Below are 22441 nucleotides of genomic sequence, written 5' to 3' on the forward strand. Positions count from 1 at the left end.
AGAGTGTTACGTACCACATAAACATAAGGAAGGACCACACCACAAGATAAATATAGTTTTAAGTTTATGTTATGTATGAATGCAATGGTGTGAAAGTATGTGAAGAAGAAAACAGTTGCAGAATGCCACATATCACGATGCTATCCATGAAAGCGTTAAACACCTGATTTATATTGAAATTTTTATGCATGTTTGTTACATACATAAACAATGTTGTACGCTCATTGTATGTAATATATCGTATTGATGATACAACTCTGGATACCTCAGCACATGGAATGGTTATCCTTTATACAATGAACATAACAAGTAAATACTGAGTTGCATTTTTAAACACTGAATAAGTATATGCTTCAATTGGTATCGTCAGATTTGAGTTGTGTGTAGAAACAAAAACTATTTTGAAATGATAATTAAATGGACACCCTAGCTGCAAACAGGCATTGATGTACTTCATTGGGGACGTGTTGAAAATGTGTGCCCTGAGCGGGACATTTGTAGTGCGCCTAATACATGTTTGCCCATCATACTCATTACTCGTGGCAGATTAATCTACCAAGTCCCGTACGAGTTCGGGCATAGCGTGTGCGTTCGCACAAGAAGGTCAATGGCCAGGAACCCATATTTTTTAACTATATATGACGGTAGTATCTGTTCTCAAAAGAACAGTTACTGTTGAGGAACATGCAGCTTTGCAAGAAATGAAATGATAATTAAGTGGATAATTAAATGTCCCCAATGAAGTAAATCAACGCCTGTTTGCAGCTAGGGTGTACATTTAATTATCATTTCATTTCTAGCAAAGCTGCATGGTCCTCAACTGTAACTGTTCTTTTGGGAACAGATACTACCATCATATATAGTTAAAAAATATGGCTTCCCAGCCACTGACCTTCTTGTGCGAACGCACACGCTATGCCCGAACTCGTACGGGACTTGGTAGATTAATCTGCCACGAGTAATGAGTATGATGGGCAAACATCTATTAGGCGCACTACAAATATAGTAGTGTGGACTTGTTGGGAATGTGGGTCTCACGGGGAGTGTGCAAGGGATAAGTCCCTGCAGGCACACTATCCTCTGTGCCCTCGGTGCCTCAGATGGATAGAGCGTCTGCCATGTAAGCAGGAGATCCCAGATTCGAGTCCTGGTCGGGACACACATTTTCAACATGTCCCCAATGAAGTACATCAATGCCAGTTTGCAGCTAGGGTGTTCATTTAATTATCATTTCATTTCTAGCAAAGCTGCATGGTCCTCAATGGTAACTGTTCTTTCGGGAACAGATACTACCATCATATATAGTTAAAAACTATTTTGTTCTTGGGATCACAGTTAAGTCTATTAATGAGATGTAACTGAGCACATAAATGCCTTTCCGTGGAATTTCCTCAACCCTGTGGTGTGTAGATCCTTCCTGGAGAATGCTAGAGAGCAGCAAGTAGTATCTATTGTAGCACCTATCGTTTATTTCTTTAATTCTTTGGAATTGATAAATATGCTCCAACAAGAAGTCATTGTATATTGAAATGAAATGTATATCAATTTATGCCATAAATAAAAACAGAATCTATTATTGTATGAATGTTGTATAAAGAGTGTATAACCAAATGAGAGTAAAATGTGTACTCATATAATTGGAATCAAATAATGTTACAAAAATGAAAACAAAATGACAAGCAGTGATACTATGTATAAAAAGGGGAGAGAATATGTTACAAACTATAATGTATATAAGCAAGGATAATGACATGTCAGCAAATGAATAGGCTAAGTTTATTTTGTAATTGTATTTGTATTTTAATATGTTATGTGTATAGTATGTGGAAATGAAACTACAGAAACTTTATGTAATGCAACTGTATGAAAGACGCTTGAAAACAAAGCACAAAAACATACAAAACCTGGTTGCAAGTGTTAAGTGTGCGTGTGATATACGTGTGTGTGCATGTGATAAACTAAAGATGGCAATACTTCGTGTAACATGAGTTTTTTGTGCTCGACAATGTCGTAAAAGAGGCAAGGAACTTACCTTGTTGACGGATGTCAGATGTAAAGCTGGTGTCCTCACTGAATAAGTAAGAGCAATGAGGTGAAATAAAAGATTTCACAAAGGATCATGCTGCTGAACATGAGCTTCACAAATTTGCGCAGTGAAAGCTACTGTAAATGCACAACACGGACACACTGGCCTTGTTTTGGACATGTGAGTGCAAACTGGGATGATAACAGACATTGGGCTGCGCACATACGCTTCGCAATCTGAACACTGTGCAGACGCTGACTGACAACAAAGGGACTATGTGGTTACATCAGGCACTTTGTTCCGAGAGAAAACTTATGTATGTATGTATGTATGTGTGTATGTATGTATGTATGTGTTAAAAGAAGCTAACATGCCTATATAAGCTGATACCATTCAGGATAGCTCCAATAGCTGAAAATCAAGGCTATGCCCATACTGGCCAGGATTATCAACCCTCAAAAAGGGAAATAAGCTCAGACACTGTGATCCTCTGTATGACGTCAGTGCACAGTGAGAGGCAATTATGTTGAGTCTTTTTTTTAATAGATGTAAGCTATATGTTAAGTGAATGACTTATAGACCATGACAAAGATAAATTAACGAGTTGTTTTGTGGCAAGGATAATGTTTTGATACAGCTGCATGACAAAAAGGGAGAAGAAATACACTCTTCAATTTCATAATTCCTGTACCTTCACCTGTTTGTTTCTATAAGTGGTAGTGGGAGGACGTATGATTAGATCCGTCGTACCACTATTTTTAAAAATGTGTATTTCAACCGTATATTAAAAGTGCCATAAAAAATTATCAGGAAAGCAAAGTTTATTCATACATTCATGACCACCACACTTATCTGTTCATCATTTTGCCTGCCACTGATATCCTGCATCAGGAGGTTCGGAGCAGACAAAAGGAATTAGGGCGAGCAACGGAGGAGCGATCCTGTATCAGCATTGTTATAATCAGGACTACCCACAATAGAATTAATGCGAAGTTGTGCATAACTCAAATTATGAATATTGATTATAAATGTATTGATATTGAAGGTCTGTTGATACTGGTACCAGTTGAAGTTCACCCAGGATATGTGTAATGATTTAGAAATGACCTTCAAATTTCTTTCAACTATTCTTTACAATCAATTTTTTTCAGTTATCCAAGCAGCAATTATTAATCAGTTTCAATTATTTACCTGCCCACGTATGCCACTATTCACTGTGTAGGAAGTGTCAAAAAATCTCTATTTTTTTTGTCTTTCGTACTATTTCTATAGCATATTGTAAATAAATCAAAGTTGTCAGAACTTAGGTCACTAACAAAGAGTGTGGCTTCACAGGAAAATACACCCTGCAACAGAGATGAGACACACTGTTTTGGAACCTGAAGTGCAGATAACTGCAGATAAGGATGCCGTCGCGAAGTTTTTGAAACCCAAGATGACCATTTTCATTTGATAAAAAGAAGTGTTGAATTAATGACTAACTAACAGTGATTAAAAAAAGATTAATAACACATTCAGTGTCACCCCTACAAAATTACTGTAACTAACTAAGAACAAGACATTAAAATTATTATGATTTACAGCTTGTTTCTTGCAGATAAGGTAACAGCAATGAGCCACTTTTTTTAATGCTATTTATTCACATAAATAGTGTCGTTACCAGTTCAAACCGACTGGTTCATCATTAGATGGCTTGTTCAAATTAAGACACATTTTTGTTGTAGTTTACATTAGTTTTCACTTTTTATTCCCCCATATGGCGAAAATTCGTTGGGGTGGTGGTGCTGTTAAAATTCTGCACCATTATGTTGCAGTGCTGACTGCGGAATTCCGATTGATCATCTCTTTGTTTTGACAGGGCGATGTTGGTTTTCACAAATTCTCCTTGAAGCCTCAGCATCTCACCATGCACCAGTTCCACCAAAGAAGTATCTGGATCTGGTTTGAAAGTGTATATGAAGTTGAGTAATATCACGTGAAGGGCCTTGGTCCTCTCAGCATCATGGCACATTAGTGCTGCCTTAAGTGAGCGGTGCCATCTCTTCATCATCCCATTGCTGGCCAGGTGGTAGTTTGTCATTTAGTGGCAAGTTGCACTGCAAAACTTCCTGAGTTGGTCAAACAGACTTGATTCAAAATGTTGTCCTCTGTCTGTCGTGGCAGCCAAAATGCGACACCCAATATGACACAAAAGCAAAAGCCACAGTTTCTACTGTAATGTTGTAGATCAGTGCACCTTCCAGCCAGCTGGTATAACAATCTATCGTCAGAAGTATACAACATAAGCCTTCAGAGAATGGCAATGGACCAATGATGTTGATATGGACATGACTAAAATGGGCTGCTGTAATTGGAAAATTCCCTATTGGTGCTTGCATGTGGCATTGTAGCTTGCTGTGTTGGCATTTAAAATAACTCATCCACTCCTGGCAGTCCTACATTCCCAGCCATACATAATGATTTGTCACCAGGTTTAATCATTGATCAAATATCAGGATGACACAGGCTGTGTAGCATACTAAAGACGTCCCTTCTGTAGACAATACGTAGGAATGGTCACAGACTTGACATGGTCATGTCACAATAGAGCCTGACATCAATCGCTAGAATTTGGATAAGTTGCAGGTCCAACGCTGATGTTCCTGTTGATAAAAGTCCTTGTAGTTCTTGGTTTGACTGTTGAGAGGTGGCAAGCTCAATGTAATTGATCATGCTAGTAATGCTTTCAACCTGAGAGAAACAATCGGCCACCACATTGTCAGTACTAGAGATGTGCTTGACGTCCATGCTCAATTGCTAATAAATATAAGCTGACTGTCTTGCCTACGTAAAAAGTTCACATTGTTCTGGTGAAAGGCTTAAGTTAGTGGTTTGTGGCTGGTGTAAATAATAAACTCCCTAGCTTCTAGGTGAGGGCTAAATTATCTGACAATCCCGTGAAAGACCAGAATTTCTTTGTTGTATGTGCTCCAAGCTTTTGTGAAGGTGATAGTTTGTGCAAGAAAAACAAGAATGCCTGTTGTATGTCACTAGATTGTTGTTGCAACGCTGCGCCGATTGCCACCTGGCTAGCATCCACTTCCAGTGCCAAAGGTGCAGTAGGCTCAGGGTGTGCCAATAAAGCGGCATCTGTGATGCTCTTTGTGGCTGCTTCAAACATCACAATACACTATCAGTCCATGCTATAGGTGAGTTACCCTTATTCTTCGGGTTGGTGAGTACTGCAATTAACAGCTCCTGTAATGCAGCAGAGTGTGGCAAGTGATGGCAATAAAAATTTAACATGTCCAGAAATCAATGCAATTCCTTGGCTATACTTGAGTGCGAAATCCATAAGATGGCATCCAGGCTTTCTGGTAGAGGTAGCAAACCTTCTGCTGTTGTATGTCCTAGTAAATCCACTTTGTACTGGCCAAAGACATATCTACGAGGGTGGTTTGAAAAGATCTCAGAACAGAATAGAAAAAGAGTACTTACATCACTGAAACACTTTTTATTTTTTAATGTAATTTCCTTGTAGATTAATGCACTTGGTCCAGCGATGTTCTAGTGCCTTGATCCCATCTCAAAAATGAGTTTCCTCAAGGCCTGCAAAATAGTTGTCATCTCTGGCTATCAATTCTTCATTTGAAAAGAATCTTCATCCACTAAAAAAAAAAAATTCAGTTTTGGGAAGAGATGGAAGTCTAACGGAGCCACATCAGGTAATAATCCAGGTGTGGCAACAATTCATATCTTAGTTCATGTAATTATGCCATGGCAATGGCACATGTGTGCAGGCGCACATTGCCTTGATGGAAGATGATTTTCGGCCTTGCTAAACCTGGCCTTTTCCCACATATCTTTTGTTGTAATTTGTCCAGGAGGTTAGCACAGTATTCTCTAGTAATTGTTTGCCCAGTGGGAAGATAATCTACAAACAGAATCCCCTTCACATACCAGAACACTGATTCCGTGACCTTTCCTGCTGATGGAATTGTCTTTGCTTTCTTTAGTGTCAAAGAATCAGTATGTTTCCACTGCTTTGACTGTTGTTTTGTCTCTGGGGTATAGTGGTGCACCCAAGTTTCATCTGTAGTCACAAACAGGTGCAAAAAACCTAGTTCATTTCTTCTAAAATGGGTCAAACATTGTTCCAATATCTCCACTCTCTTGCGTTTTTGATCCAGCATCAACAGTCGCGGCACCCATCTCGCACGTTAATTTTTTCATTTCTAATTCTTCAGTTAAAGTGTGATATACCCTTTTAGATGACATCTGGCAAGTGTGAGCAATTTCTTAAACTTTCAACTGGCAATCTTCCATGACCATTTTGTGTACTTTTGGAATGGTTTCTGGAGTAGTGACACATCTTGGCCGACCACTGTGCGAATCATCATCCAAGATCTCTCGGCCAAATTTAAATTCATTTGTCCACTTGGCAACAGTTGAATATGAAAGAGCAGAATCCCTCAGTGTAGTCTGGAAATCGGTACGAATATCCTTTTCTTTCATACCTTTCTTTACAAAGTACTTAATCACTGCTCAAATCTCGATTTTTTCCATCTTCGCAAATCACTACGCGGGAACAACAACAGAGCATGTCACCCCCACAGCTCTCTTCAAAGAGCAATGACATGGCATGTGTTTACAGGCAACAGTCCACTGAATATCACATGAACAATGCATTGTGCTACTGCTGACCTCTCATGGTGATTCCGCGAACTTTTCAAACCACCCTCATAGTAGTGTTTAGGATGACGCTGTGGTGTTCCCACGGCTTGACTGCTGATGTTCCTCTGTCTATGCAAAGAAACTAAAATATTGTTCAGGTAAGCAAAAGAAAAGGTTAGGCCCTGGAGCATTGAGTGAATGAAGCATTGCCAACTTTGAGCAGCGTTCCAGAGTCCAAAAATCATAAATTTGCTCTCAAACAGGCTGAAAAGCGTGCTGATTGCTGTCTTGAGAATGACTCATTCAGCTACAATGATCTGTGTGTACACTTTTATGCAGTTTAAGGCACTAAAAGTAACTGCACCACTCAACACATCCATATAACAATGGCACTGGATATCTGTCCAGTATTGTTCTGGCATTCATGTTTCTGCCACCCAAATAACTTTGGCAGTATGAAAGGCTGTATGCCGCCAAAATCTGGCCACTGTTAAACCTGTGGTGTTATCAACTAGGCATTAGTTCTTCATGTCCAGTAGTAGATTGTAATGGGCAAGTTAGTTCGATCCAATGATAGGTTCAGCAGTGGTGAAATCCCAAACGAAGACTCATCATAAACCCAGGTCTAGTTACAAGCACTGAGTACTGCACGTTGTTATGACCGAGTTGTTTGCAGCAGTCAGACAGAATAATATGGGTGGTTGCTTCCTGTGCAACACAGTCCATTGATAAATGGACAAATTAGATCCAGTGTGTATTAAAAATTTCCAGCCAGACCACCAATCACAAACAAATAGGCCCAGAGACGCTGACCAGCAATTGCAGGAGGTGCCTACTTCCGAAAGCCGCAGCCATTTGGGTTAGTGCAGTGGGTTATGCATCTGCGTGCTTGCTTTCTGAACTCCGAGTGATACTAGGAGATACCTTACCGATCCAGCTCAGTTGCAGAAGAGATCATCTATGATCTGCCTCCATCTTTGGTATCAATTACGGTCTCTGTCATCATTCGGACCGTGTCAAGATAACAGTTCGCCAATCTGCTGCATCAATAGATCTACCTTGGCTGCCAAGACATCATAATTGGAGCAGAAACAGTTGGTTTCAAGCTAGCACACTGCACGATGATTGCGTTGACATGAGTCGGTATCATGATGGCCTGGATTTTATCTGCCAACTCTGGTACTACATTCAAGGGTAAGTCAGCCTGTGACGCTATGATTGCTTTGAAGAAGTGGCAAACGACGCCTTTATATAGTGAGCAGTTAGCTGTCCAGAATGGTTCCCTTGTCTACTTTTCTTCTTAGGTGCTGCAAGTACTGCAATGGTTTCTGCCTCTGATATCTTCCTGTGTGAGAACCTGACAGATTCGCTCTTCTTGTGATGCTGACACTCACCAGATCAGTTCTGCCTGAAGCTGGACATAGGAGTTAGCCCCTGGTGGTGAGATAATTATATCTTGCACTTCTGTGGCATACTGGTGATCTAATACGCTTACTACCAGCACAAACTTCGCAGCATCCACTGAAAATCCAGAACAGGAAAAACTGGCCTCCACCTGCACAACCACAAAGCTGGATTGTGTGGCCAAAAAGTAGTAGTCTTACAGCCAGGCATGACATGGCAGGATTAGTATTAGTCATTCTGTAAATCTCTTTCATAAGAGCTCATTAATCCAATGATACTAAATGTTTGTTTACATTGGGGTCACCACTTTGTCAGTACAACCTGTGCAGACTGTCATTCGACTATTAGAACCTGTGTGTACATGATACAACGGAACTAAACAACACAAAAACTCCCTTGAACATGCAGGGAACAAAAACATCGGAGTTATGTCTTGGCAGCCCCCCCCCCCACACACACACACATACACACACACACACACACACACACACACACACACACACACACACACACGAGCGCACGCTCACAACAGCACAATGTCTCGGGGGGGGGGGGGGGGGGGGAAAAAACTGGTTTTGTAGACATGGTTCCATAAAAGGATGTATGCCTCTGTCTCCCTTCTGACTTTGAACTTCTGAACTGGCTTAATCAATCAGTTAAAAGGGACCATCAGTTTAGCACAGACTTCAAACCATGGTGCAAACTGCCATTTTTGAGATATACAAGGTGGGGCAAATAAAGGTGACCTGGAGGAGTGGATAAGATTGGACGTGAGTTTGTGGAAGTGTTAATGGAGGAGGAAAAGACTTACAATTACTTCCAACAGGACGAAGCAACTGCCCATACAACCTTTGAGCATGTTTACAAAATCTTCACCCCTGACAAGAGTTGTTCACACAGGTCAGTCTGATCATGGCCCTAGCTGACCACCCAGGGCATCTGATTTGTCAGTGTGCATTACATTGTGTGGGGAGCCCTCAAGTCTAAGGTGGATCACAATAACTCTCATAAACTTCAAGATCTGCAGCAGAACATTTTGGATGAGACTGCAGCAATTCCAGCAGTCCAGCTTTGATTTGCCTTCAGCAGTTTGCTGACCAGAGCCCAGAAGTGCCAAGAGATAAATAGTGATCACTTTCAAGAACTGCTATAGTCAGGTTAGTACTGTATTTCCTTTCCTGTGCCATGTGTCCTTGTACCCTGGAAATCTGTTCTCCGGGCCACTTTTATTTGCCCCACACTGTGTAACTCACTGCCAGAGATAAAAGAAGCAACAAGTATCAAACAATATCGTAGGGTCCATGGGAGACTGAATCTCAGATCTTTGCATTTGTAATCTAACACCTACACTAAGAAAATATATCCCCTATTTACTTTAACTTAACTAAGTCACAAAGCCACTACAAATGTCTGTAAAATCCAAAAACTTGTAATAATGGACCTATCTCCCATCCTTCCTCCCACCCAACCCCTCTGCCACTTCACCGTTTTCTTATTATGGATTCAGCTTATGACTTTTGTACTGTTTTCAGACAGGATAAATATAAAAAGCATATTTCTTTATTGCCCTTTTACCAATAAATGTTCATAGAAAACTTATTCCTTGTTCAAATGATTTCAATTATATATAAAATAAAAAAATTAAGTGACAAAGAAGAATAGTATAAAACAATAACAGAGAAGTGAAGTTAGTATGGCTGACAGACTTAGTTGGAAGATCATGTTATCATCAGCAGGTCATTATCTTCAACAACATAAAAATATTCTCACTGAGAATGATTGAAGTGCTGATTCTCTGTGCATTTATAAATTCATTCTGTCTTAATGTAACAAATGAGGCTGGCTACTTTCACAATGAAAGATTCTTATATGCCTCAAACACTAAGTCTAAACTCAAACAGAACAATTTTTGTATGGAACTGACCAGTTGTCAGCAACCATAACTAGAGGCAAAGTACAACACAACACGAAAATATGAGTGCTCTACTGGACTTGCATACAGGCGTCTCTGCAATGTATGATGAACAAAGGTAAGTCTATGAGAAGAAAGATAAACTGTGCTTATGACACAACATTTACACATTCAGAAATACATCTAATTCAGTGACTAAGACAACAATACTTATCACTCCATCTGGCTTACAGAGGATACATGGTAAATTAATAGTACTATAGATGGCTTTGATAAGTTTCAGTGGAGGCAGATTAGCAAACGCACAGAAACTGCATCTTTGCAGTACAGATACTAAACAAAGAGAAAGCCATATTTTGTGATATTTGTTTCAAATATTTTGTTTTAGTAATTTTTATCATGCAAATAATACTTTTAATCTAAAATGGACTGTGACCATGGTAAATTCAGTATCTGTTAATTGCAATGGGAGTTTAAGGCTGTTATGTGTCTTCTGCACAAAATGACTTCTCTGCTCCACCTGTTATATTCTGTGGACATTCTTATACTTTTCGTAAGACCAAAGCCAGATTACCACAAGCTACAATTTCTGAGTTAAGAAATACATACTCACATGATAATTCAGCTTGCCTTCACCATTATTGTATGGTTTGATTGTTAGGAGTCCATCTAGGAGTGGGATAAGCTCCTTCATAATCAATGCCCCAACGCCATTTGCACCATCAAACAAAATTTCAGGTACATAGTTGCCGCTGGAAGAACTCTGTAAAACAGGTAACAATTAAAAAAAGGAGATAAATGATTCTAAATTATTAGTATTCATCAGCAAGTCTCCTTACAACAAAAAATAACTTATAACATTTGAGTGGTACTCTCCCCTCAAAAAAAAAAAAAAAAAAAAAAAAAAAAAAAAAAAAAAAAAAAAAAAAAAAAAAAAAAAACCCATGTTACTTCATTATTGCACAATTCAACTCTCAATACCCGTGACATTATCAAAAATACAGGCAGAATGGAATCCACCTTTCATGATTATAAGGAACGTTTCACAGACAAATATCATGGTAATCTGTTTTGCACAGTGTTTCTGTTATGGCAGTAATATGTTAATGCAAAACATATGTAATCATCCTTTCAAAACATTTTTTCTATGAAATGGTGTGATGCCACATCCGAAGTACCTGTGTGCTTTTCACTCAATAACTCTTTATTTAAAACTATATGCCATTAAAATTCTCTCTCTATTTCAGATTCAATTATTTGCCTCAAATAGTTCTTAACTTTCTTTTCTCTTTTGCCTGATAGGTGGTGTAGATTTGTTCGTAATTATGCTTAACTTTCCCACCATTGTCGTTTGACGTATAGTCTTGTAATACACTTTTATCCAGTATCTTACTATATCATGTTATTTCACTCCCTTCACATCTGAAACACTGTGAGAAAGTTATCTTGTCTTAAATTATTCTGCTCTGACTTGTACAGGTCCACTAACCACCCAGGACTAACACTGTAATCATAAGCTCATGACAGAAAAGAATTCTTATTTCTATTGTAGTTCCATTCAAAGCATATTTTTAGATCCACACTAAATGTCTTCCTGTACACTTTTCTTTCCTCATCAATGCTTCCATAAATCATATGAAGAGAGCCATACACATACACAACAAAAAAATTAAGTGGTAACATTTTGTCATGTCCTACACCAGTTCCTATAGTTGAATGAGTCACACACTCATTTGAATTCATATACATGTGTTTATGTATAACTATGTGGCATGTTGTTTACTAACTTGATACTCATTTGTGTTATTTACTTTTGGAGGTTTATATGTGGTGAACTGGTGGCACATAACCTACGTTGGATAATTGATACTTTACTAGAGGACATCAAAACAGAGGACTTTAAACTGTATAACGGCATCCAAATGGTTCATTGACAACTGCCATAGACAAAAAAAGTTTACAAAATACCACTGTGAGCATGTTTCCTTACACTTAGTGTTCTACACTACGTAAATACACATATGTTTCTGTATGTCCCTTCTAGAGATGGTCGCGGGACTCAGCTCTTCGATACAGACTAAACACCTTGTCTAGTTTCAAAACTTATTTTATTTGGCTACAAGTTTCAGCATTTTACTACACTATCTTCAGGCACCCGATTGATGTGCAGGAAGATTCTACCTCGGTTCTGATCAAAACAGGTGCCAGCAATACTGGCAGTAGCAGATTTTTGCTATAGCAATCATTTCAACCATCTTCTGCTGACAGATGATTGCTGAAGTGATCACTATAGCATAAATCTATTAATACTAGTATTGCTGGCACCTATTTTGATCAGAGTCGGTCAGGGGTCTGTAGGTGGCATAGCAAAACACTGAAACTGGTAGCCAAATAAAATAAGTTTGAAAACTAGACAGCTGAAAGGTGTTTAATTTGACATACACACATATGTTTAGTCTCTAGATGTTAGCACTGCTGTAAAGAACTGATGTTACATTATATGAAATTTAGTTACATGACATAATAAAAGGAGAAATGTTTACCATAACCAGACTAAATTCAAAAGTTAAAAAAAGATGCAATGGTCAGCATTTAAGTTAACTGAATACTTGATTTAAATTTTGAAAAATTTACCACAGGATCTGGAAAGAGGAACAATTACAAATCTACTTAAAAAAACTGCTATTTTAGAAGTTCAAGCTTCCAAATCAAATATGGTATCTCTCAAGCTTTAATCTTCATGGTAGGTATTCTGTGGACTGTCGAGTTAGGAACTCTGCAGCATTCACCACACAGTTGATATTTCACAAGAGAAATCATCACTTGCCTGGTGGTGTAATGAACAGAAGGTGCAGAATCCATCTATGAAATTGTGTGTGTTTGGTTTTAGCAGTCTCATTCAACAATGAAACAATTTTGTCACAAGCATGTATTGTAATATGTTTGTTCCTTTAAGTGAAAAAGATTCTTGAAATATATGAAAAACAAAGTAAATTATATACCAGTATAAGACAATCGCTAAACTTGCAAATCCAGTTCTCAGAGTCTGTATGTGTTTCACCTATTCTCAAATTCTTACAGTTTATGCTTTCCAATTTTAATTGGCATTGACTCACATCACACCACAGTTCACCACACCTATAACTATTTTTATCAACTATTTATGGGTTTCAAAGTTGTTACTCTGAAATCGGCACTTCATCAGCCAACTTTTATCTTCTACTTCACTGTTTTTTCTTTATTTTACTGCATTTCTTGCAACCATCTACTCAAACATTATGGTGCATAAAGATAATACAATGCTACTTTATCACAAATTACTGTATAGTTTTCTTGTAGCACGTGCAATATCTAATCACTAACTTCATAGACTTCTTTTTTGGTCATTTTTTGTAGTTCTACGAGGAGTGCTCAATAAGTAATGCAACATTTTCTTTCTCATCCAAATTTGGTTGAAAAAATGCAGAATTTGTTGAGAGACATTGTGGAATATTTCCACTTCAGCCTCTACAGTTTCATGAAGTTTCGATAAGTGGTGGCACTATACATAGCCTTCAAAATGTGGCATCTGTAACAGAGGTGCTTTCCGAGCAGAGAGCTAATGTTGAGTTTCTTATGGTGGAAAATCATAGCATCACAGACATTCATAGGTGCTTGCAGAATTTCTACTGAGATTTGGCACTGAAAGAACGCACAGTGACTCATTGGGTGAGGTGTCATCATCTTCACAACAAGGTCATGCAAACCTGTCCGATCTCCCGCGTGCCAGCCAGTAAGCATACAGCTGTGACTCCTGCAATGTTCGAACATGCAGACACTCTCAGTCAAGGTGATCAATGGATCACAATCAAACACTTCACTGCTCAAGTGAATGTCTCTGTTGGCCTCACACTAGTCACTGCGCCTGACAGTATCTCACAAAACTTCATAGAACTGTTCTCCCTCATCCAGACTACAGCCTGGATCTCCAACATTCTGGCTTTCATCTGTTTGGCCCTATGTAGGACGCACGCCATGCAGAGCAGTTCATGGATGATGCAGAGGTTACTGATGCAGCAAGATGTTGGTTCTGACGTCGACCAGTAGAGTGGTACCATGCCAGCATACAGTCCTTCCTGGTAAGGTGGTGTAAGACAATCACACTAAATGAAGATTAAGTTGCAAAATAGGGTTTTGTATCCAAAAGAGTGGGAAATAATACAGCATATTGGAATCCTGAATGTAAACTACCTGCTTTCAGAGAAATGTATTGGGTTACTTACTGAATGCCCCTTGTAAACAGAGTTTCAGGCGAAATAAAAATTTAACTGGCAGATTATATAAAACCATGTAATCACAGTGGTAAATATACTGTACACTGCTTTTAAAATATGTTTGATTTATAACGATTTAAATATTTTAGTTACTATCACAATTTTCAAACTTTACTTACTGTGTTAAATTAGAGGTAAAGCATTCCAACACTGAGAAGGAAATTAAAAAAAGTCTCATACAATTTACCTTGCTTCTAAGAGTTCTAAAGTTGTCAACAAGCTTTCTATAATAGTTTTCTTTAGATGGTGTCAGTCCACTGTTTTTGGCAGCCACAAAATAATGGAGCATTGGTGTTGTCACAACACCCCAATCATGAATTTCTCCTCCCACAGCAGTGACACCTTCCTTAAGAGCATTGGAGAGCTCTATGTTGCTAGGTCTATAGTGCCCAAAGAAATGTTAGAAAAGAAAAAAAAAAACAGTATGCCCTAAATTAGTAAGTAACTGTGATGAGCAGATAAAGAAAACCTTACTGTTAAAATATATACATGTACAGGTCATAAATATTCTTAACGCTAACTCACAGAAGCATGTTCTGCCATCTACTTAAAAAGAGCAGCTACGGCAATAATGAAAGGAGTGTAAAACACAGATCTTGAATCTCAGGATTTCAGTACATATCAGGTGTTTCCTGTATTGGAAGAAAAAGATGTGAAACAGAAAACCTCGAATGAGAGTTGTAGAGATAATTAAAGAAGAATAATCTGCATGTTGCCTGTACTATGAGATGCGGGGGACAGGATATGAATGACAATGGAAATTGGTTGAAATTCAAATTCCAAAATCATAACACTAATTAATATACGTAAAAAAATGACAGCTAAAAGCTCACAGTAAATAATTTGGCACTTGTGGCAACAAAGGATAACAGAAGCACGGAACTGGTTTAAAAGTCATAGGTTAAAAAGACAGATTAACCCCCACAAAAAAGAAGTAAAGGAAAAAACTAATAACCAAGAGTAGAAGAATGAGAAGAAGCAGTCAGGAAAGTGGCAAGGATGAAGTATGTATTGGAAGGCCAGTTACTGTCTCTATAGGTCCAAATGGAATAAACACTCTGTATTCATAAGCACTGAAAGATAATTGGAAGTGTTATGGTTCTAGAATCACTAAGTTTAAGATGTCACAACTACAAACTGGAACACATTAACATCAATTAATCATTAAATTAAAAAGTAAGAAGAACATCAAACATTTTGTTTGAGGTCCAGAATAGTTCCCTGCTGGTGGCCATGGTATTTATATTGTTCATATGTTATAAGCCAAGAAAGATTATATACAGTCTGTAAATAGTACTTGGACATTAGGCGGTCTTACAAAAAACGTTTAGTTTGTGTAGATAGTATGCTTTTTATAGTTGGTTTTATGAAGATTGTAGTGGCATGTGATCCAGCTTAATGAGATGATGACAGCGAGGACAAGACAATAGGTTCATTCTGAAACACACTAAACGCATGTAACAGACTGAGTATTGTTCACAGGTCATCCAAAGGATGTATATTAAATGTATGCTTATTACATGGGCAGGTTATAATTCACTTGAAAGAGCAATTTTAATAGTAATAACAAAGAAAAATATTATCTAGACATAATCAAGGACAACAGCTGAACTATGCTCATTTATTCCTAGATGAGCAATTTTCTTTCTGTACATAATTATTGAGATCATATATTACTTTACATAAAAATCCTAATCTTTTACACTAATATCTAGTTCATTTTCCAGATGTAGATTTTAAAGTGAAATAACAAATCAAATGAGTAAACAGGACAGAGAGAGGAGACTCCCATGCATATCAAACAAGTTTTTCATATCAGACGAGACATGGAAAAATTATAAATTTCTTTTTTTTTTTCCTACCTCTATTCTTCTACCAATCCACAACTTTTGCGTACTTCTGTTTAATTATTTTAATCTTGCTTTACAACATTTATCAAACAAAGTAATAACAGTATTAATTAATGTGTGTGTATTTCATTAATTTCATGAGCAATGTGAACATCCCTCTACCTTAAATCTTTGAGAAGTCTTCTAAAATATTTGATTTATAGTGACTAACTAACCTCTTGTATTTAGATGTAATATCGTTTCTATTCTGATCAGTGTTAATGCTTAACATAAGACACTGCATGTCTTGATACGATAGGCAATTGTTTATTCATTTTGTGCTGCAACTTTGTTCATTAGAGTTGTCTAAAATGGTATTATAAGTGGCTGTATTTAGAGCTCTTAACTACTCTAGTTCAAAATCTTACTGTGAGGATTAAATGAAATGATAATGTTACTGATTGTAAAAAATGTTTACTGGGCAAATGTCTAACAAAATCTAAATGAAATCACTTGTAAGAGATCTATTCTTTCCTTGCTGTTATATGCACTAACATATATTCAATATGATTTATGAACAGGGTAAGGAGGAGGATGGGATGGGGAGGGGAAGGGATAGTATGGTGGGGGTAGAAGACAGTGAAGTGCTGCAGGTTAGGCAGTCAGCAGGAGAGAGGTAAGGAGAGGGGTGGGGAGGGCGTAGCAGAAAAGGAGAGAAATAAAAAGACTGGGTGTTGTGGTGGAATGACGGCTGTGTAGTGCAGGAATGGGAACAGGGAAGGGGCCGGATTGGTGAGGACAATGACTAACGAAGCTTGAGGCCTGGAGGGTTACAGGAACATAGGATGTATTGCAGGGAAGTTCCCACCTGCGCAATTCAGAAAAGCTGGTGTTGGTGGGAAGGATCCATATGGCACAGGCTGTGAAGCAGTCACTGAAATGAAGGACATCCTGTTTGGCAGTGTGTTCAGTAACAGGGTGGTCCACTTGTTTTTTTGGCCAGTTTGTTTGTAGCCATTCATGCAGACAGCTTGTTGGTTGTCATGCGTACATAGAATGAATTCAGCACAGTGGTTGCAACTTAGCTTGTAGACCACATGACTGGTTTCACAGGTAACCCTGCCTTTGATGGGATAGGTGATGTTGGTGACTGGACTGGCATAGGTGGTGGTGGGAGGATGTATGGGTCAGGTCTTGCATCTAGGTCTATTACAGGGATATAAGCCATGAGGTAAGGAATTGGGAACAGGGGCTGTGTAAGGATGGACGGGTACATTGAGTAGGTTCGGTGGATGGGGGAATACCACTGTGGGAGGGGTGGGAAGGACATTTCTCATTTCAGGGCAAGACGAGAGGCAATTGAAATCCTGTCAGAGAATGTAATTCAGTTGCTCCATTCCTGGGTGGTACTGAGTTATGAGGGGAATGCTCCTCTGCGGCCACACGGTGGGACTTTGGGAGACTGGAAAGATGAGGCACAGGAGATTTTTTTTTCGTACAAGGGTAATTACGGTCAGTGAAGGCTTCAGTGAGACCTTCGGCATATTTCGAGAGGGACTGCTCGTCACTGCAGATGCAATGACCATGGATGGCTAGGCTGTATGGAAGGGAGTTCTTGGTATGGAAGGGGTGGCAGCTGTCTAAGTGGAGGTATTGCTGGGGGTTAAAGCCCAAGTCACCTAGGACGGCACTTCCATACATAGAGGCAGAGCAGAAAGGAAGCATGGGGGAGATGAGAACTGTGCATGCACGGCAGCAGAGAGCGGGCAAACAAAGTCCATGTTGCCGAACTGCGTTGCTGTGGACAACAGTCAGGCTCATTTGCCTACAGTACATTGTACTATATGTTCAAATCTACGAGGGGTATAATAAATGTTAAAACCAATTTCGATCAATTGTCATGTGAGAAATATTAATTCACGGCTTGACGTCGTCACGTCCACTGCTCCACAGATTTACTCCGCGTGACGTTGGGAGACGAGAACAGCTGACACAGCTCTGTGGAGACATGAAGTACAATTTTTCGCAAAGTAAAACTGTCTAATGACAAGGTCATTGAAACTGCTTGCAATAATTACCATTTATTTCAATATGAATTGCATTATAAATAAAAATGTAACACACAACGAAATTAACTTCAAGCAAAACCCGAAATCATTATATTTCTTGACAACTGCTTCTACTCAATAGAATGTGTGTGTGCGTGTATGTTATTTAACTATAGTTAAGTGTAATCACTGCGTGTAAAAAAGAATTAGTGGTAGAAAAGACTAACGTAAAAGACTATTGTAAAAATGGTCCATAAGTTGCAGTATCATTCACTGCTAACAGGCATTATGTAACATGCTCAGTATTACAGTGAGAGAGCGCATTTATAACATTGAACAAGCAAACAATTAACCACTATCTGCTAATAACTCCAGGGAATACTGACTGCTAACATCGAAAGCCATCGATATACTGTCATTTTCGGGCTTTATCCAGTTTGTGCCTTGAAAATAACAGGGGTTTACATTGGAATTATCGGACTTCTGATGAATTTATCCAGCTGCATTCTCGTGAGTTATTAGGGCATACAGCATGGTGGGAGAAGCTTATCTTCTCCTTGGGCGATATGTTGAGTATTATAGTCTGCATAATTTAAAGGACACAAAGTCTTAATCAAAAAGGCTAGGTAGTTCTCATTATTATGTATGCAACTGATACGTTGGCAAACAAGTTTTAGAAAACCACAAGTCTTTAAAACTAAGAAATATTATTACTTTGTTCCAAAGTCTACATTGTAATACCATCGCCACTTCTATTTGAGTCTGTTTCCAAACAATCTAACTATAAATTTACGATGATACGTTCAAGGCTTATATACATCATCACCTCCCTGTCAAATCCTTCTTTCTGAAGCTTTTCAGCACGTCACACACTGTACCAATGCTACAGGAGGGATGTTGTCTAATGCTTCATTGTCTATTGCCTCATGCACAAGGGATTAACTGTATGTTATCTTGAATGTTTTGTTTTTCTTTTTACTCCCACATAGCCTTAAAACCCTTTGCCCAAATTAATTCCATGGGTCTACACCGACAGCGACATGTGGATAAATGCAAAACTGTGTGACCCCATTCAGTCAGTTTGTATGTTCTGTCACATGATTTACATAAATTAACGAGCTGCAGGAGATTGGCATGAATCTGGTTTATATGGCACTTAATATTTTTATTTTCAAGCTGGGGAAAAATGTCCTCTTTTCTTGTGTTTGTACTTGATGTTTTCTCTGTAACAGATGAATTATAACTGGCAATGACCAACTTTAATGCAAGGTATGATAAGAATTGTGAATCATGCCATGAAACTGACAGCGCTCATTTCCGAATGGTAATCACTGCTGCTTTTCTTACTCGTAAATTCAAGTTTATCCTCAGAAACAAACGCAGAAGAAGAGCCAGCATGCAGAATAATTATCCGAGAACCTATTCCTATGAGAACTTCAAAATCGTACCATTGCTCATTTTCAGGCAGATCATCTTGGAATGATTCTAAATGACCCATGTTTCACCAAGATAATATACTGTTGAACTACCTCATTCTCTTGTACCGTACTGCACCTATGTCACTTCTTTGAACTAAAAACTCTATTCTTAATGTATCTGGAACCAAAGTCTTTTAAAATTCTTTACATTGATGAAGTGCTCAAACACTGAAGCCTGCATAACTGCAACACGTTTTTGTGATTTCGGGCAGTCATCATTCACATGGAGCACTTTAAAACATCATTTTTAAAACCACTCATTTGTGTTACAGGTTCTTTGTAATTTTGATGCTTTCCATGCAACACGAAACCAACTGTTTCTACGGTTCTTACAGCTCTGACACTTTAGTTTGCAATTTTTTTGCAGTTCTCTTGGCAACACCACACGGTTCTGGACTCCGTTCTAGTGTCTTCAAATGTCAACAGTAGGAGACCTGCTTTCAAATTCACATTTTAAAAAGTTATAAATGCGGTAAATAATCTGCCTCACCTGCTTGTGAAGCAATTCAGATTTACTGCCCGACTTTTTTTTAATCGCACTTAAACAATTACAGATATACATTCACAGTTGTACTGCTGAAAGAAAAAAGAAGAAAACAAACAAAATTGACAGATGAATGAATAATTCAGTTGTCACAAAGTATGGCAACAGTGCAGCATGTAGGAGCAAGATTCTTGCTGTCTTGCTGTAACTCGCTGCTAGCTGCTCGCAAAGAGAATGAATATTATTGGCTGTCAGTGGCTAGTCGAGGCGAACGCGCAGAGCAGCTGAAAATTGGGCCGCCTTCTTCCATGATGCAAACAACAGTAGGTTTGATGTGGACGGAGGTACTGATGTCCCACATTACTCCCGCTGATATATAAGGTGCATTCAAAAAGAAATGAGCCGGAGGCATAATTACACTATGGCACTTTACTAGGTTACTCCAAATCTTGAGCTGACTCACCCAGTTAGCTACAGGGCGACCTACAGCCTGTGGACTCCAAACTATGCTGACAACACCACATTTGCTTCACATAGGACCCATCACTACTCAACGTAAATCATGAATTTTTCAGTGGAAATACACTGTGACTTATTTTTGTACAAAGTTGTTAATAATTTTGTGATGCCTCTAGTTAAAAGTTTGTGAAACTGGTACAAACAACTTACTATGCAGAATTACAGCAAGTACTACAAATAATAATACTACAGGTGTAATTAAAACTTTGTCAATTAATTTACAGATGCCAATTCATCAAAAAGTGATTTTCGGAAAATATTTGAAGTTGTTCTTTTGAAATTGTAGTAAGATATATAAGGGGCATTCAAAATGAAAGGAGCCGGATGCATAATTACGGAAACCAGTACCTGTATGTTAAAAGTATTGACCCTGGCTGTTGAGACACTTGTCCCACTGTGACACAAGGCGGTGAACGGCTGTCTCATAAAATTCCCAGGGCTACGATGTTAACCAGTTCCACACGTACAGCTGGACGTCACCATCCACATGACTGTGGGAAAGATTATGCTGACATTCTTCTTTGACCAAGATGGTCCCCTTCTGATTCACTTCCTGCAGCATGGGACACCACTGAATGCCCAGCGCTACTCGCAAACCTTGAACACCCTTCACCAAGCGATCAAATCAATCACCAGGCAATCTCACCCACAGGATCATTCTGCTCCGTGACAATGCAAAGCCTCATATGGCCAACAAAGTCACGGCACTTCTGCATAAATTCAAATGGGAGGTTCTCAGCCACCCTCCATACAGTCCGGACCTCTCTCCCTGTGACTACACAATTTTTGGTCTCCTTGAAAAAGCTCTGAGGGGGGCAACAATTCACCTCGGACAATAATGTCCAGCTGGACGTGTGGCTGGTTAACATCACAGCACCAGGAATTTTATGAGACAGCCATTCACCGCCTTGTGTCACAGTGGTACAAGTGTCTCAACAGCCAGGGTCAATACTTCTAACATATAGGTACTGGTTTCTGTAATTATGCCTCTGGCTCATTTCTTTTTGAATGCCCCTTATAATTAATCATATACTTACAAACTGATCACTCTCCATGCGTCATTTCTCGTATTTTTGCGTGTTAACTGTCACACCTTTCCAATGCCGCAAGATATTCTCTCGCTCCCACTAATTCCACCATCCAGTCACATCTGCTGTCCCCCTTCACACTTATCCACACTCAGACCTGCTACCCACAGTAATATATATTTTCTTTTTGGTTATTCTTTACTCTGATTCTTGTGACTTCTCACCAATTTTAGTGAGTTTTCACATTTCGCTGTCATCTACTCCCTCAGAGTTCATCTTGTTTCCCCCTTTTGCACCAATTTCATCCTCTTTGTGAATTTTCACACATATTTGTGTGTATTTTTGCGAAATTTTTCGGACGTAGTTCTACATTATTTATGTAATTTTGCGCATTTTTCCACCAGCATGGATCCTTGCTCCTTCCATCTGCATCAATACAGAAAAGTTTCTTTATCCCTAGCCAGATCCCAGTCACACATACTGTTCCTGCATTGTAGCTTGGCTCATGGAATCTCCCCTGATGGCCTTACCATCAAATTACCCATTTCCAGCTGCCATCCCTCCTTCCACAATGACCTCCACCTGTTCAAATTCTGCCAAATCTTAGCTCTCACCAATATAGTCCTGCAAAACCATATCAACCAAGTCCAAACCTCCTTGCAATATCTTCTCTCCATCCACAAAGTTCTCCTGTTATGCAATCCCAAATTCCTCGAACCCATGAAACACATTGTAACTCTCGACCTG

The 22441-nt window shown here is 38.8% G+C and overlaps 1 protein-coding gene across 1 annotated transcript in view; it reads right to left on the reverse strand.

Moving 5' to 3' along the window:
* Positions 1 to 22441, reverse strand: part of LOC124606951 (phosphoacetylglucosamine mutase) — a 140203-nt gene that overhangs the window by 41994 nt on the left and 75768 nt on the right. Inside the window, exons 5-6 of the mRNA XM_047139073.1 lie at positions 14496 to 14688; positions 10609 to 10758 (exon numbers count right to left, since the gene is read on the reverse strand). Of these exons, the coding sequence (XP_046995029.1) occupies positions 10609 to 10758; positions 14496 to 14688 (343 nt within the window). The remainder of the gene's footprint in view (positions 1 to 10608; positions 10759 to 14495; positions 14689 to 22441) is intronic.

This window comes from Schistocerca americana, chromosome 3, assembly GCF_021461395.2.
Source record: "Schistocerca americana isolate TAMUIC-IGC-003095 chromosome 3, iqSchAmer2.1, whole genome shotgun sequence".
Classification (NCBI taxonomy): domain Eukaryota; kingdom Metazoa; phylum Arthropoda; class Insecta; order Orthoptera; family Acrididae; genus Schistocerca; species Schistocerca americana.